The sequence below is a fragment of the Rhinolophus sinicus genome, chromosome 9, assembly GCF_057876585.1.
Source record: "Rhinolophus sinicus isolate RSI-liver-muscle chromosome 9, RSI-T2T, whole genome shotgun sequence".
Taxonomy (NCBI): domain Eukaryota; kingdom Metazoa; phylum Chordata; class Mammalia; order Chiroptera; family Rhinolophidae; genus Rhinolophus; species Rhinolophus sinicus.
In genome coordinates this window covers 4,369,801-4,386,956 of record NC_142509.1, presented here as the reverse complement: position 1 = coordinate 4,386,956, position 17,156 = coordinate 4,369,801, and the positions used below count along the sequence as shown (strand labels likewise).

Sequence of the window (17,156 nt, the reverse complement as noted above, 5' to 3'; positions counted from 1 at the left end):
TTCTCCCACCTACACGTGTAAGAGATAGAACGTGGAGTTTTCCTTCTTCCTAAGCATGTTCTACCCTTTTCTAGTATGCCTTTCCTGTGGGGTGACACAAATTCAAGTTAGGACTGAATTGCTTAGGACTGGCTCCTGCAGCCCTAAGCATCTAACCCATCAAACTGACAAGGCAGTGACTTGGGAGAATTTCCACTTCTGAAAGGAGAAGCACTGGCTCATATTCCCCCACTAGGACAGGTCACATGGTCTGTGCCATACCTTAGCAGGTCAGAAGTCAGATAATCAATGACTGGCAATCAGGGAAATCCATGCTCACACTACTGAAAATTCATCCCTACCCACAAACCTTCCAGCTCTAGGACTCAGTGAGCTGTGCAGCTGCGGTACATGGTTCTAACCTCTCTGCTCTATAAGAAACCAATAATGTCGTAGAAAGAGTCATCTCTCAATTATCAACACAAATCTCTGCATGTTAACAGAGGGTGACATGTTATAAATAACCAGAAGGCTCATTTTTATTTGCTATGAGCATGCATATGAGTTTTAAATGTGTGGTGGTAAAACAAAAATTTTTTTTAAATTTATTGTGGTGACAATTGTTAGTAAAATTACATAGATTTCAGGTGTACAATTCTGTATTACATCATCTATAAATCCCATTGTGTGTTCACCACCCACAGTCATTTCTCCTTCCATCACCATAGATTTGGTCCCCTTTACCCTCATCTTCTACCCCCCTCCCCCCTTACCCTCTGGTAGCCACTAAACTATTGTCTGTGTCTATGAGTTTTTGTTTCTCATTTGGGTAAAACAAAATTTACGTGCTCAAATTACTCTCCCTCAAGCACACACCCACAGACAATGAGAGGGGGAGATAGTTTCAGTGGGTGCAGCATGAGAAGTTCATGAGATAATCTGCACATAGGGCAAACCGAGGCCCAGAATACTTGTATGTTGCACCACAAGCTGTCGCATAAAAGAGGACAATATTCTACCCCTCCTCAAAATATCCTTTCCAGCAACTGGAGATTTAATTGCCGACACTAAATTCTGTGTCATGAGATGGGAATGCTAGTCCCAGACCTGCCACCAACCAGATTTATGAACTTGGATGATTGACGTCTCTTCTCTGGGCCTCATTTTCCTCATCTGTAAAATGTTAACTCAGATGATTCTAAATAGCCAGGTCCCTAAATAGACAAGAATATATAAAAGTGAAGCCATGGAAGGCAACTGAGATCCTAATTTTTAATATGTCTTACCCAGAATACATCATAAAGCTAAGTAATGCCTAATCATTAGAAGGACACCCTAACACATTGTTTCCTGGGTTAATTCTGTTTGGCATCTATATTGAAGCCCTGCATTTAACCTCCTACTATAATAGCCATGGAAGAAACCAGAACTGCCTGTAAGGAAGGATAACAGACTAACATAGAAATGATGTTTTAAAAGCTGGCTTCAGTACTCTTTAATCAAGGTGAACAAATACACAGGCAGATAAAACATAGCTGAGACTTTTTTTCCTGATTTCTAAAGCTCTTTTTGGATGACACTAATTGTTTACAAACAGGTAGAGATTTCTGTTCTCTTGGTGTTTGTATATAGAACAGAGACATGTAGCTGCACCAAACTGCAGATGTTGCAGTGATGCCTGATGCAGCAAACAACACCGAGAAACAGGGGAAGCCTGAGACGGGGGCGGGGCTGAAGGGGAACAGAGAGTCAGGACAGACAAACCATAGAGAACGCTAACAGAACAAGTCAGAAAGGGCCAGGCAGGCAGGGCTCATCACCTGCTGCTGCTGTTCCCTGACTGACAGAAAGATCTTTTGTTTGCCTCTGCAGGCCCATCATTTGCTTGGCTTCTAGTGATAACACTTGAAGAAAGCATGTGGCTCAGTGGTGAATCAGCCCCACAGAATATGCTGAATTGGGCAAAAATGGAAACCATTATGTTATTTGACTAGAGTGGAGGTATGAGAAATGGCCTAGGAAATTCAGTTCGTGAACTGTTCTCTGGAAGGGACAAATTTAAGGCATTGATAATATGAAATAAAATAAAATAATAAAGCCCGTTTAAAAAAATAATTCTGTGACTTGGACTTTCAAAAGTCCCGTGTAGAAAAAGCTGCCATCACACAGTTTAGAAACTCTTCAAATGCCTGCTAATTGGGTTCTGCACCTGCACATAATCATAAGCCCTGGTGGCAGATTGGCCATGAGATGTCATCCAGCACCATTCTCTTCCCAGAGCAGCCCGCGCCTAACTAATTCCAGATGGATGGGACTAGCCAATGTTGAATTTCACAGCCTTTCTTGGTCACCTATTTAACAAGAAAGAGCTCCATCTTTGATAATACAAATAAGATTTTGCTAATTTAAAGCAGGTGGTCTCTGACATACGTACTGCTGAAACAACCTTTTATCTAGATGTCAACCTTAGATCTTAGATTACCTGAGACCTGTCGTCATCTCAACCTCTAATCCTTTGAAATTCTCATTCTGTTCCTACCGTAAGTCTCTTCTAGCTCATCATTCTCGCAGTTTATCCATCATCTTCCGGCTTTACTTTCCTCTTGGTCACTTTTCTCAACAATTGTCTTACCAGCACTCTCAATACCTTGTGGTTCAGCCAGACCTTCCCAATTCATCTCCTACCTGGGAGAGAGTCAGCCAGTTGCTCTCTCTGCCCAGCTCACGGGACATGGTGAAGCCTAGGCCAAAAGTGTCGCAATAGAGTGTGCTGTCCAGTTTCAACAGCCATCAGCACTGTGTGGCAATCTTTTTGCTTACTCACAGTCACTAATTCGGACTCTTTCAAACTCTTCCAATCTTCTTAAACTCCCTACTCCACTTCCCATTTTACTCTCAGAAGATAACATCACTTTTTCTTTATGGAGGAAATAGAAATTACTGATGAAAGTTATCTCTTGAAGTTATCTCTTGAAATGCCTTCCAATGGTTCTTCACATCTACACTCCAGAAAGTAATGCTCATCTTTTGCTACTTGCATACTTTCTCCCAAAAAAGGGCATTCTCTCTCTCCCCTTAAAGGATTTTAATAAGAATTAAATATATCAATAAATGTAAGATACCTGGCACAACGCTTGGCAGGCCATAAATATTGGTTTCCATTTATTATTTTCTCTACAAATTTAACTATATCTCTATATCTACATATCTATATATATATCTACATATCTACCTATACAAATATATACAGGTAGATATATAGATATATGCCTACCTACATACCTACCGTGTGTCCCCAAAAATAAGACCTAGCCAGACAATCAGCTCTAATGCATCTTCTGGAGCAAAATTTAATATAAGATCCGGTCTTATATTATAAAGACCAGGCATTATATTATATTATATTATATTATATTATATTATATTATATTATATTATATTATATTAAAGACCCGGTCTTATATTATAGTAAAAGAAGACCAGGTCTTATGTTAATTTTTGCTCCAAAAGATGCACTAGAGTTGATTGTCTGGCTAGGTCTTATTTTGTAGATCTATAGATATAGATAGATATATAGTTACCGCTGGAATTCTTAGAGAGCCTACGTCCTTAGCTGTCTTTTCTCTTTCCTGTATCTTTAAATCTCTCCCTTTCTCTCTAGTTGTCCTCTCTTTATTGGCAAACATATTCAAGGGCTTTCCCTCTTTTTACACCCCTCCTTTTTTTTCATTCTTACTTCTCTTCTAAGTTTCACATCCTCCTTTCTTTATAAAATTGAAGTAGTGTCCCCAAACTCTCTATTCCTTCAACTCCTAAGCTCTGAGCAATGTTACTATTTTGCTCCTGATCCATTTTCCCCCAAAACTTCATTGAAACTGCTTGTTACAAAGTTTACAAATGATCTCTCCATCCCTACTCCAGTGGCCTCTTTTAAATCTTCATCCTGCTCAAATTATCTTCTCTTTCAACTCTGCTTCTCTCGGGTACTTCATATCTCAATTTATGGCTATTGACGTCGTACAGATAACATCAAGCTAGAACATTAATGCAACCTGTGGCTCCCCCTCTTCCGTCCCTCTGAATCTACTACTCAACTGCTACCAAACTTCAATGATTCTCCTTTAAACTACAATAATTCTCACATCTGGGTAGTCCGTTTTTTGTCTTTATTTTTTAAAACATTTTTATTTAAAATATAGCTAACATTATATTAGTTTCAGGTGTCCACCATAGTTATTCAACTGGCTAGTGCTTTCTAACCTTTCTTGCCAGAGTTCAGACTCTATCAGATCTCACCTGGACTGTTCAGCAGCGCCATATCGCATCTGGCCTTTGGACTCTGCCTGTTTCCACTCATCCTTCACATTGCACCAGAGTTATTTCTTGAAAATACGAACCTTCTTTTTTCACCCTTCTGCTGAGAAATGTCTGGGGCTACCAGTTGTCGCTGTTAAGTACAAGCTGTGTAACTGGACTTTGACAACCTGCCTACAGCTTGCTGTTCTAGCCTCATCACCCCTCCTATAGCATACCTGATGAGCTGACTACACTACTCTTCACAAACACATCCAGCACCTCACAACCTTGTTTTTGTACATGCTAACCACTGAAAGACAATTTCACTCTTCTCTATCTGGAACGTGCCCAACCACCTTTTAAAATCCATATCACATATAATTTTTTTGAAAAAGCCTTATCAGATTCACCTGGGCTGTTCTGCTCACGAATCTGGATTCAGTGTTTCTCTCTTATTCTTACCTCATTATAGCCATTAACAAGTTGTCTTCGACTCTTCTACTTTATTTTTCTCACTACACCTTGAACTCTTTGAAGAAAGAATTATCTTATTCAATACTGTATCCCCAATAACCATCTGGTTTCTTGTTTAACAAATGTTTGTTGCAAGAATATAAAGAGAGGATGTGGTTTAAAAAATATGACAGAAATAAACAAGAACAGAATAAAATTACATCCTGTCCACAACTGGTAGAGATAAGATACCCTAGTAGAAAAGAATAGGAGATAAGGGTGCTTTACCAGTACTCTGAAGAATCTAGATTCCAATCTATCAATTCATTTTTATCCACTGTTTACAGGAATACAATCCATAAAATGTGCAAATGTCTGTATTCTTCTCTCTCCTGTTTCAGTCTTATTGGTATCACTTTTTATCCTCTCTCAAGATCAGTTGTCCAAACTTGATCACAGTATCATGAGTTCAACGCAGGCATAAGATAGCCCAAAGACTCAATGCCTGAATTACATTTGACCATTGCTAACACACCAGGCTTCAGAGAGGAGCCAAGCCTAGCACGAGCACTAAACTCAGGTTCATAAGGCATCCAGATGTGTTAAGAATGATCAAACTTTGGAAGAAAAAAAGAGGAATAGGTGAAATGAGTTTGTAAACCTAATTTTATAAATCCTCTAATCTCATTGACAGTTGAGCAAACACGCTAAGAAAATAGACCTACTATCCCTGCTAATTTATTCTTGCTTCTTAACAAGCAAAAATATATTAATCAACTTGGGTTGGTCTAACTGTTCAATACAGCCATTGCACAGCCTTATTTACCTGGGTTTGTACTTTCTTAGACATACAGCATGAAGCTCATGCATGCAAAAGACCGGCCAGGACTAGGATTAGTATTCTCTATTGATTGCTGCCAATTGAGTTCAAATGAAGGTAATGGTCCAACCAAGATGAAGAAAGACCTCAAAAGGGTGATTTATAGGCTTGAATCTTAAAGGACTTTTCTCAGCTGTCTTTTGGAAGTGGTAGCTTCCCTCAAAATCTGCTATAATTTCTGTGTCTCACAGAAATTTACTTAGACACTGGTTCAGCTGGAGGAGGCAATGGGGCAGGACTCTTCCTTCAGGATAATCTACAAAAAAGGAGGGATATCATCGTTACAAGGAGTAGATACAATGCCAACTTTCATTCAGCATTTTCTTTGACTTAAATGTCAAGAAAATTTGGCAGTGATTAAAATACCAAAATCTAAAAGAAAGGCAGTAGGTCCCAATGAAAGTACTTATTAGGTTGGTGCAAATGTAATTGCGGCTTAAAAGGTTAAAAATAATTGCAAAAACTGCAGTTACATGTGCACCAACCTAATAATACAGCCTACCTCTCTTCTAAATCCCTTCAATTGGGTTTGGGTAGGCATCCATGTTTTAAGGAATCCCTTTGTGTGTCACCTAGAAGGAGGTGCTTGTAAACCCCCACCTGCAGAGGTGGAGAACTAATGAAAGATGATGGGAAAGAAAAATGGTACTGAAAATGTAGAGTGGAATCCACAAGAGCAAGAGGGTCACCTTAATTTATTGAAGCCTCATTATCATCGTATTTAAGATTAGAACATTGATTTAAGTCCTGGCTCTACTACTTATTGCCTATGTGATCTTGGGCATCATGTCTCGGTGCCCTAGTTTCTGCAACTATAAAATGTAGATAATAAAAATGTATTGTGCACAAAGTTCTCATGATGATTAAATAAAATAACAAAAAGCTCTCTGAGCAAGAACACACACTATGAATAATATTTTAGTAGAACTAACATAATAATGATGAAGAGTTCAAGATGCTTTTGTTTACTGTCCATACTCATGAGATAGCTAACTAGTCCTCCGCACCAGGAAAAGGGAAACTTTCAGATAAAAATCTTTGTATAACCTCTCTACTTCCCAAACAAGTTGAGGAACTCATCCTGGGAATTCATTTAAATAAAAACTTGAGCATGAAGAGTTGCAGGGTCCAAGTATAAAAGTCTGGGAAAACATATGACAAAACAACGATGGGGACAGCTGTGTTTGGCTCCAATAACTGTGGGGCTGACACTGGGCAATGATGCTCAACTCTGTGCACTGCAGAGCTGAGAGACCTGGGTGAGAAGTAGAGGCTTTACACCCAGGAGGCCATACTTTGAACTTAAGGGTAGTAAAGGAAGTCCTGACTTGAGTTTACCTTGTTTCCTTTCCCCCCGAAGATGCATAAAAAGTTTCTTTGGCCATGTCTGCCAAATAAACTGCCTGAACCAGATAGTCAAGAAGAAAGAATGCTGAAAGAAAACGCACATAGATACCCGATTAAAGGGAAGGGATAGAAACTAGCTTCACTTTCCTCTAAATGGACTTCATTTCCTCAGGTCTTTGAACACACATCCACATGGCTCATGTCCACGCTCTCAATCACTCTCTGTGTCACTTTTTATAGACACTGCAGGGAATATTCTACAACTAGTAAGCCTGTTCCAACCCAGAAGGAAAGATCAGCCTCTACAAGGCTAGCCAAGAGGAAGAAGTATTCCTTTTGGAGTCCCACTGTCGGGTCCACTCCTTTTGAAGCCAGATCTAACTCAACAGTAGTCTTTATTACTATCCGGTTTAGGTACTAGCATTATTAAAACAGCATTTTAGAGGTTAATAGATAGGGGAGCATATACACTTTCAATATGTATAGCCAAAGAGCCTATAAACCTATCAAACACAAATATGTGCATGGGAGCCACAGGCCTTTTGAATAGTCTTACATTTTTACATCTATCCAACCAACCTTGTCTTGTTAATTGGTCCCCTTAACACACATCGTTTTTGTTTTAATTTTTTTGTCCAAAAGAATGGTTTTGTACCTAGGAGCATGCATTTAATTGCTATTGAAGCTCCCAGGACTTGAAGAACTTAGTCTGGGTCTAAACCAACAAAACCTTATCTGTTCTGTGTTTTAAACAAGTATGAGATGTACAACATTGTTATTCTTGCTGCCTAAGCACTGTCATATGAGCAGAGTGCACATGCGTTTTCCCTAGGCCAAAAAAATAGGGCTAGTGCCCAGATTCTAAGCAGGGCTTCCACCCAGAACAAATTCAGGCCAAGGGAACTTTTTTTTTTTTTTTTTTTTTTTTTTGCCAACAATGAGATCTCCGAAAAGAACTGGACCAGAAACAGACCCAGTGCAAAAACAAACAAACAAACAAACAAACAAACAAAAAAAGACGTATGTGAAGAGGAATGCTAAAGTCCTCCAGAATTCAGTTAACTGGAATTGTTCCTGCTAACAAAACCAACCAAGCCAGAGAACAAGATTTCTTTCTGGCTTCGTTCACTCTCATCAAAGCAGCTTTTTATAGGCTGTTATCAAAGCCCAGCCTTCTCCGGAGGATGCCTTCTTATCTGATTAAATGGAATATTATGTTAAATATTCAGCCACCCCAGCACTGGCTGTGTGGGTGTCCTGCATAAAATCTTCATGACAACGCCATCACAGGGTCATTTGTTCAATTTCAAGTCTGCAAAATGTAAAAATAGAATGAACTGCCATGAAGGGTTGAGGCTTGACAGCTTGAATGAGAAGGCTCCAATAGCACCAAAACCACACTATTCCCATGGATCGCCTGCTTTCTCCCTCTGCTAGAAGGAAAAGGGGAAGACAAAAATCCTGCAAGCAAGGTGCTGCCTTCATTTATGTTCTGCTCTTTTCCCCTCTTTCGCCTTTTCTTGCACTTAGTCTCTGCATCTTCCTCTTTCTTACTCAGTTTCCTCTCTCCTCCTACTTCACTTGCTTCCTCTCTCTGCCACCTGCCCTCCCCTCCTTCATCATTTTTATGTGTCATTTCTCTTCTTCTCAGGGACCGGTTCTCCTCCCATGTTCTGACACCCTCCCCTGGACCACGCCTGCCTTCTTAGGCAGCCTGTCTCCAGGCAACGTGGGTCTCACAAACTTTTCTAAGAATTGCTCTTCTGCCCAATTCCCATCTCTAGCCCATGTCCTTCTCCAAGTCCCAGACACTGAAATTGTTTAGGAAAATGGAATTTCAGGGCTCAGGAAGATGAAATGGCAGATGAACTGCAGGGGCTGCCTTTTTTCATATTCCCTCATCTAGCCAAGTATGTTTATTATTCGTTGAGCTCAGCAACTCCTGGAGGGGGTGGGGATGGGGGTTGAGGACGTGGTCAGGCAGATAGTACCTCACTGGCCTTGTGTTTTGGACAAATCCATTTTTAATTTTGTGAAGTGTGTTTAAAATAAATATTCAAGTTGCACTCTCCAATCTGATCCTTGACGCCCACAGCCACCTCCACACCAACCTTATTACAATTCTGGTGCAGAAAGGGAAATTTCCCTTTTACCAGGGGCTCCAGAGCTGCGCCAAAGCCCTCATGGTGCTGAGAGAGGAGGTGCTTCCTGCTTCACGTCCATTGGGGTCTCAGAAAGTGCCCACTATTTGGCCTAGTTTCAAACCAAAGGATTCAGGTTGTTTCAGGTCTGTTAGTACGGCTGATGAAACCAAGTCAGTTTAACTCCTCTACTCTGCTAGAACGGGCTCAGTGACTGCGGTGCCCCTGAACCAGGAGCTGTATGTCTCTCCTATGAATCGCCAGTAACTTTCTTTCTGAAGACAGGATTTCACTGTTGGTTTGACAGAAGCCTAACCAAAAAGGTGGTGAGCAGACCACTAACTCACAGATTCATCAATGCCAACTCACTCAGGAAATAACTTAAATTCCTGCTTTTAGTGCTCTTATGGCTCTGTACTTGAGTCCACTGACAAGTGTTCCCCTTTCTTAAGAACTCTATCTTCACACACACCAAATCAGACCTCAGGAAATTAAGGTGACCCTCCTAACAACTTTATGCCGATTCAGGATCGCATTTGCTAAAATATCTCACCCTCTCTTCATAGTAACACTGTGTTCACCCTCCTGCCTCTTATGGGAAATGTTCATTTGTTATGCAGATGTGCAATGCATACCTACCAGGTACAAAGCAGAGTGTATAGTAGGGCATCCCTTAGAAGCCAGAGCTTTGTAAACACCAAAATAAAGGGGATGTGGAACCCTGGCATCTGAAAGCCACATGCAGTGTTTCTGCTTTGTGTGTATTAGGATTCTGGATCAAACCAAGGAAATAATTATTTTAGTACAATTTGAAGAATGATCATGCCTAGGCAAAAAATGAAATGTGGTTCCTAATGTAGCAATCCACAGGTGCAAAAGGGGGAAAGAAAAAATCCTGATCAGGCTGAAAGAACAATGAAAATCAAAAGTATAAACTGCAGCAGGCACCCCTAAGAGAAAGCACCCTATCAGTAGGGCAAATGGAATGGGTGATAATTCACAGCAGAATTGTAAATAACAGCCCAAAGCCACATGCAGCTGAAAACTACGTGCCACCTGTTCAAAAACAGCAACCAGTGGGAGCAGAGCAGTGAAAACCCCACTGGAGTGCAGCTGCAGCCCTGGGGCTGGTGATGTCAGTTACAGTTTGCAGGCTACAGATGTGTGTGATGGTAGAGCCCTGCCAGTGAGATAATCTGCAAAGACATCAGATGACTGCTATAGTCCAAAAGTGAAGGCTAGGAGGTGGGGGCAGGACAACCGTTATAAGGTGGTCTCCTTGTACAGCTGTAATTTCATTCAAGGTCTATAATCCTTGAATACAGCCCAGCAAGAATCCAAATAAAACAGTCACATTTGGTGACAATGTCAAGTTGGGGTACTATAGCAGCATCCTACAGTTGCTCATAATGGTTTCTTTTGAACACTATCACCAGAGCCCAGCCCCAAATCTCCAAAACCAAACAGCCTTTAAGTGTGGACAGGGGAAACCAGAACTTCCACCCACCCTTGGGAACCCTGTGTCTCCTGAATACCCATGATGCCCCCAGCACAGCTCTTGGCTCAGGTTGCATGTTGAGGACAAGATCTTCTGAGAAGTTACAAGGTAAAGAGGCCAAAGGGGGGAGGGATGGGAGGAGTGTCATGCAGGGCGGCCTGCGGGGTCTCAGTTCCCGCTCCCCACATAAGAATGCAGGACATGGTGAGGCCAAAAAGGAACACCCACGGAGCCATAGGTAGGGGAGTCATACCACTATAGTCTCGCTGGCAGCTGGGTTGGAGACACAGGCAGCAGGAGTCACACTATTCACAACCTGCCGTCCACTACTCTCTGCCAACCAACCTCACTCGCTAGCTGCAATCCACCGTGCTAACTGCAATCTGCTCTTGCTACCCCAGCCACCGTCTTCTTGCTAGCCCCCATTTCTGATAGCGTAGCCATGGCAGTTATATTAGTGGCCAATGGCTCACTGGTTACAGCTGATGGCCAACTAGCCACAGCTGATGGCCATTTACTACCCGAGTGAGCACCTTTCCACGTGAGGCCGAGAACCTGGAAACTGAACTCCTGGCTCTGTCCCCACAGGGAGGAAGTACCTCACCCAAACACTGGTGACCTCACCCGCGACTTCACTGTACACCATCAAAGGCAGCCAGTTCAAGTTGTGAGCAACAGCGAAGGTGACATGGACATTGGGTATGAGCAGGAGACATAATCTTTAAGGAACAAAGGCAGAGGCACCACTGAATAGAGAGACTAAACATTAACCTCCCCCAGAGCAGAAGACTGATTTGCTCACACAGTAAACACATGTCTATATTTTGCCCTGTGACCTTCTAAACACTGTTTAATGATAGAGAGAGAGAGAGAGAGAGAGAGAGAGAGAGAGAGAGAGACAGAGAGAGAGAGAGAGAGAGAGACAGTATGCCTCTTGAGTGTGCCTATTCCACATTGAGCCTGAAGATCAGATTAAGAGCAAAGCAGGACCCTGAGGTGGGGGATAAAAAGGCAGCACTTGCAACCTGCTTCTAATATTAGTTTCCTGAGCTTAAACAAAGAGCCCCAGCTGAGATATGCTCCTCTTGAAAAGTTCCCAGGCAGAAGGTTCCTCATCCATAAAACACTGTATCTCCAAAAGGTGATGTGCCCACATAGGTGCTGGCAGAGGCGACAACTCAGCCCCCTGCACAAACTTCTTTGTCCTCATGTAAAGTGGTGTGCTGGGAGTTTTTCTGCTTTTGTCATGAAAACATTTTATTATTTTTGTTTACTAGTCTTTTTTTTTTAATTTCCTTGAATAAAACTAGGGCTATTCCAAGTATACGTGCTGTGCACAATCCTTCCGGCCTGCCCTGCTCTAATTCTCGGAATGGAATAGAGTCTCCCTCACAACTGCACCCGGCCCAGCAGGATGCAGAGGCTGGGCGCATGCCATCAACTGCTCCTTCATACGTGGCCTTGGAGCCCATGCACCCTGCTAACACATTTTTTGAGCAATGAAGTTTCTCCAGGCACGAGGCCGGCAGATGGATGTAAAGAAGTTGTTTGGGCTCTAACAACTTCTAATGACCACACCTTCTCATGCCTTCCTCTACTCCATAAGTAATTCGGTTTCTTCTGGAATGGGACTCCATGCATCCCTAGGCCCAAATCAGGAATTTCTCCAATTACTAGACCTCCCACCACACTTGGAAGAAATTAGGAATGGCAGAACTTTCTCTAGTCCTACTAGCTATGTTCAGATAAACACCATGATGTCTACTTTGTCTTTCTTTCAAATCTTGGACTTCTACAATGCAAGGGGAATAGGCATAAGATTGATGGGGGTGGCCAGATGGAGTCAGGGTAGTACCGCCCAGAATTAGGAAAGCCAGTGTCCCCAGTTCAGACTTTTGCCAGAAGGCTGAAGAGAAGTAGACAGAATGTCCATGCCCACAGCCCCTCCCTCACCACTTGCCTGAGCACATCTCCAGAACTAATGGAGAAAGAAGTGAGCTTAGCCATCTCTGGAAACTCCTGAAGGAGGTAGTCTGTTCCTGTGGTTTCCTGGGGACACCAACTCTCAGGTATGGACACCACACCAGGTCACAATCCATGTTAATAGCTGTACTGTGCCCTCTGGAACTTTGAGGTTGCACTGAGAAAATGCAGATGCCAAAAACCAGCAGACCCCACCCCCACCCCAATGTTTCCACAGCCTCCAGTGTCGCCGGGATCGGCGCCCCTGCATCCAGGTGTGCTCCTCCTTGGGCTCAGGAAGGCCGGACAGTTCTTACCTGGGTCTGCTAGGAAAGGCTCTCATGCGGGCAGACGGGCCGCGTGTTCCAGGTCAGCAGCGCCCAGAACACACCGGCTGCTGGCTACAGCTCACCTCATGTCCCCGGGGGCCTGGCTTTGCAAAGAGGAGCGCCAACCCCTTCTGGAGGAGGGAGGAGGAGCACGACGCCTAAGGACGCCGGAACCGAGCGGGGTCGGGCCGGAGCCCAGTTCGGCGCCGGCGCCGGGGCGGGAGGAAGCGGAGCCCCTCTGGGGGTGCTGCGAGGCCCCGCTGTCGCGGAGTCTGTTTGTTACCGCATCGCGGTCCCTCTTGCTGTGCATGTACGTGCCGGCTCCCGCCGCTCTGAGAGCCTGTCTGTGCGGTCGCTGACTGCCTCCGTGGTTCCGCTCGGTCTCGGTCCTCCTCCCCGCTCAGCGCCCTCGCCTCTCGGTCGTCCTCCTCCCCTCATGCGCCCTCCCCGGTGCAGCCCGCGCCTGGGTTCCCGGAGGGTGTTGCCTCGCTCCTACGTTGAGCACTGCAGTGTAACTCCGGGACACACTACCACACAGTGCCTTTAAAACCCACTGCTCCTTGCAAATCCGACCATCAAGTTTCCTGCGGAAGCCAGCAGCAGAAGCGCCGCTGCCTGGCGGCTCGGAGGAGACACTAGCCCATCTGGAAACCCGAGTCCCCCGGTTCCCGCCACGCTATCAGAACGGGGATGGGAAAGGCAAAGGGCGTGGATCAGAACGAGTCCACACGTACCCCGAAGGGTCTTCAGGATGGGGTGGAACCCGAATTGGGAAGTGCTGAAGTCCTGGCACTGCGTAACAGGACACAGCCTGAGGACTCAGGCTCCAAGTGTTCATTTTGCAGATGAGAAAACGGAAGCTCAGAGAGATGCACTGCCGCGCCCAGGATCACACAGTAGCTAGGGAAATGGAGACCTGAGTCGTCCCGTTATCAGGGCCTTCAAGTTTCCGCACCTGTAAAAGAACACACCGAGGGTGGTGTGGCCCGGGAGGAAGAGCGTCAGTCCCCTCGTTCACTCTCGCCCAGTGCACCTATGTCTCTGGAAGGTCCCCTGAATCCATGAAAAAAACATAACCAGCCCATTTACAGGTTAACAGTTCGCTCTCACTAGAACAACTTCTAAAACCCTCTCTTCTTCCAGGAAAGCTGTGAAAAATGGAAAACAGCAAAGGTGCAGCAATGCTGGAGCCACTGAAGGGTGAAACGAAAAATCCTTTTTCATTGCTGCCTTCCAGAGACCCAGCTAAGAAGATCTGCTTTAGGAAACCCTCATTGTCCACACGCCTCTCTATCCTTCACATCATTCTGACCAATCTCTGACACAAATATTTTCACATTACCCACAAAAGAGAAAACATTTTCCCAATTGACCCTGCTTCAGGAGTAAATGAGATTCTGAGTGTAGACTGCCTGGAACTCAGCACACCTTAGCTGCTACTCATATTGTTGTCCATGCTGCTTTCGGGGCCAACAGCCCTCTTAGAGACCTCATACCTGCCCTTACACGCTGGCTTACTCTGATCAAGTGGCGTAATCCCTCCCCCATCCTCCCTTAATCCAAGCTACCTTAATCTGTAAAATGGGGACAATAACTTGTCCTTCATAAGACTGTTGAGAGAAGTAAATAAAATCATGTGTGTAAAACACCCAACACGGTGTCCACTACATAATAAACATCCAGGTACATTAGCTCCAACCTCTTTATCGCCAGCTACAAGACATGTGATCCTGAGCACCTTCCTTAACTTTTCTAAGCCTCATAGGGTTGCAAAGATTAACATAACGTATGCAAATTATCTGGCACGCAGTGATGAATATATGTTAATTACCTCCCTTCCCTGTTGAAACTGCTCAGATTTTATACCTGGGTCATTCCCACCACATCTCAATCACTCATGATCTCATGTGTCCTTTAGTTAAGATACTATTATACCAGTCTTTCTCATTTAAATGGATTTACATCTTTTTCACATTCCCTCATTTATTTAGCAAAAATTTATTAAACACTTATTAATATGCTGTTAGGCACTATGCTCTGCTCTGACTTGCATGTATTTCTTTGATATGATTTTAAATTCCCAAATACTAAGAATGTATTTCTCATGTGTTTTAATCTTTCACCACCTCCTATAGATGTTGTTATAGTCATAGATTCATTGAGCTAGAAGGCGGCCTGGAGATTATATTGGTCAACATTCTCATTTTGCAGCCCAGAGAGGATAATTGACTCACAAATTATTAAAGCTAAAGTGGTGGTGGTTTCTTGCCTCCTTATCCAGTGTTTGTTTAACTGTACACACATTTCTTGCCGTCTGTTCCATGGAACACTAGTTCCTTGGAATGTTAATAGGTGGCACTTTAATGAAGGGTACTATGGCCAAGTGTATTTGAGAAAAAAATGGGTTAAGCAAAGAAAGCCATGTTATTATTATTATTATTATTATTATTATTATTAATTGCAAGACTTTTCAGTTCCTTTCCTGTGTTTATGAGCACTGTGAATTTCCAAGACGGTGATATGGTGTACCTCACTTGTTAAATGCATTCCATCCGGGAACCCTTTCTCACTGAGAGCATTTGGAGGAACTAGTGATCGAAGACACAGATGTTTAGAGAACATTATGCTGCACCCTGGAAATGCAGTCAACCAATGTGACTGCTCAGATTGTGTGATTTCCAGAGAGGAGACTAGTGTTAACTCATCCTGCGCATTTAGTCAGTCCCCTTTCCAGGTCTAGGAACTTGTCTTATAGATGAAAGGGGAACATGTCACCAGGAGTCCCCTCTTCCTTGAGCGACTTGCTTGGTATAGGGAACAGGAAAGCAGTTGACAGACTCATCACTGATATGGGGGTACAGTTCTTCTTTCTCTGCTTTGACTCAGGCAAAGTCCCAGACTAGTTGGGCTGTACGCACAGTTGTTAAGGACCAGCGCTTTTGAATGAGATACTCTTTGGTATTAATCCCATCTCTATTTCTCACTATCTGTTGGATATTGTTTAACCTCTTAAACCTCAGTTCTCCCATTTATAAAATCAGCAAAATAATGCCGAATAAAAATATTATTGCATTCAAACCCCAGACACAGTGCCTGGCACAGAGTAAGCACCCCCAAACTTGAGCAGTTTTACTCAGAGTGGTAGCAGTAGGGTAGACGTAGCAGTTAGTTGTCAACATACAGCTTGGTGATACAGCGAAGTTTTGTAAATCCAAAAATGCTAGCCTTCTCTTTTCTCTCTCCCCATACTGTGTTAAGCCTGGTACAATCATCCCAACAACTTCTCCGCTCCCTCAGAGCTGGGAGGAAATTAGTAGATACTTTCTGAGGGAGCTCAGAATTGAACAGAAAAGGCTATTAATAATTAATATAATAAAAATCTTCCTTTAAACTGAGCAGCTGCTAAACACCAGGCACCATGCAAAGTGATTTATATTAATATTTATATTCATTATCTATCTATATCTGTATCTATCTATACTTCTTACAACCACGTGAAAGGGAGATATCTACTTCCCATTTTGAAAATTAAAAAAACTAAATTTCAGGAAGTTTATGGGGCAAGAGGCTAAATTAATCCAATGACAAAATTAACTGCCAGCTTCCCTATAGCCATTTCAGGTCTAGGGGAGCATAGGCACATTGTATGCGAGAACACACTGTATGGGACATGGCTGGGCTGGGACTATTTCACTCTTTCACGGGAGGGGCAATTGTGGAACAGGTGTTAATGATTGCCCAATTAAGTAAGAAATGGAACCAAGAAAATTTCTTTGTCAGTTGTCTCCCCCAAAATGTTCATTTGTTGGACTCAACCTGTTAGCCTAAAATATGTGGATACAGAACTCCCATTAGCCCACTAAAGGGAACTATGGTATCAGCTGATCTGAGACGACATTTTGCATGAACAAAGAAATGAAGACATAATTTTTTTCCCCACTGCTAATAGGAACCCAGGCATGTGGAACCAGGACAGTGAATTAATACTTCCTCTTTTCCTCTCACTCTTACCCAAAATATCCCTTTGAAGTCCTCCACACCCACCTCACGCTTCATTCCCAGCAAGAAAGCCACACACCAGCGGTGAACACCTTCCAAACTAAACCTTCCTAATAAACTGCAGTTCACGCTTCCCAGTCTGCTCCTGATCAGGTCAAATCAAAGCTCCAGACACCCTTTGGTAGCAGCCGTTGGGTGAGAAAAAGTCTGATTTTACCCCCTCCAGGAGGTCAGGACCCTAAAGGCAGCCATGGCTGATCTCAACTCTTGGC

At 43.3% G+C, this 17,156-nt stretch overlaps 1 protein-coding gene across 9 annotated transcripts in view; it reads right to left on the bottom strand.

The window, feature by feature from the left end:
- The window catches only part of GRAMD1B (GRAM domain containing 1B), a 239,107-nt gene extending 225,655 nt beyond the window's left edge, over window positions 1-13,452 (bottom strand). For 3 of the 9 annotated variants that reach the window (XM_088800796.1, XM_074321146.2, XM_074321148.2), the window contains exon 1: window positions 12,874-13,452. Coding sequence is in view for 2 of the 9 variants with exons in the window: in XM_074321157.2 (XP_074177258.1) it covers window positions 12,874-12,899 (26 nt within the window). In the remaining 7 variants the exon portion in view is untranslated. The remainder of the gene's footprint in view (window positions 1-12,873) is intronic. The other 6 variants (XM_074321150.2, XM_074321152.2, XM_074321154.2 and 3 more) reach the window with 3 other exon arrangements.
- Between the last annotated feature and the right edge of the window lie 3,704 nt (window positions 13,453-17,156).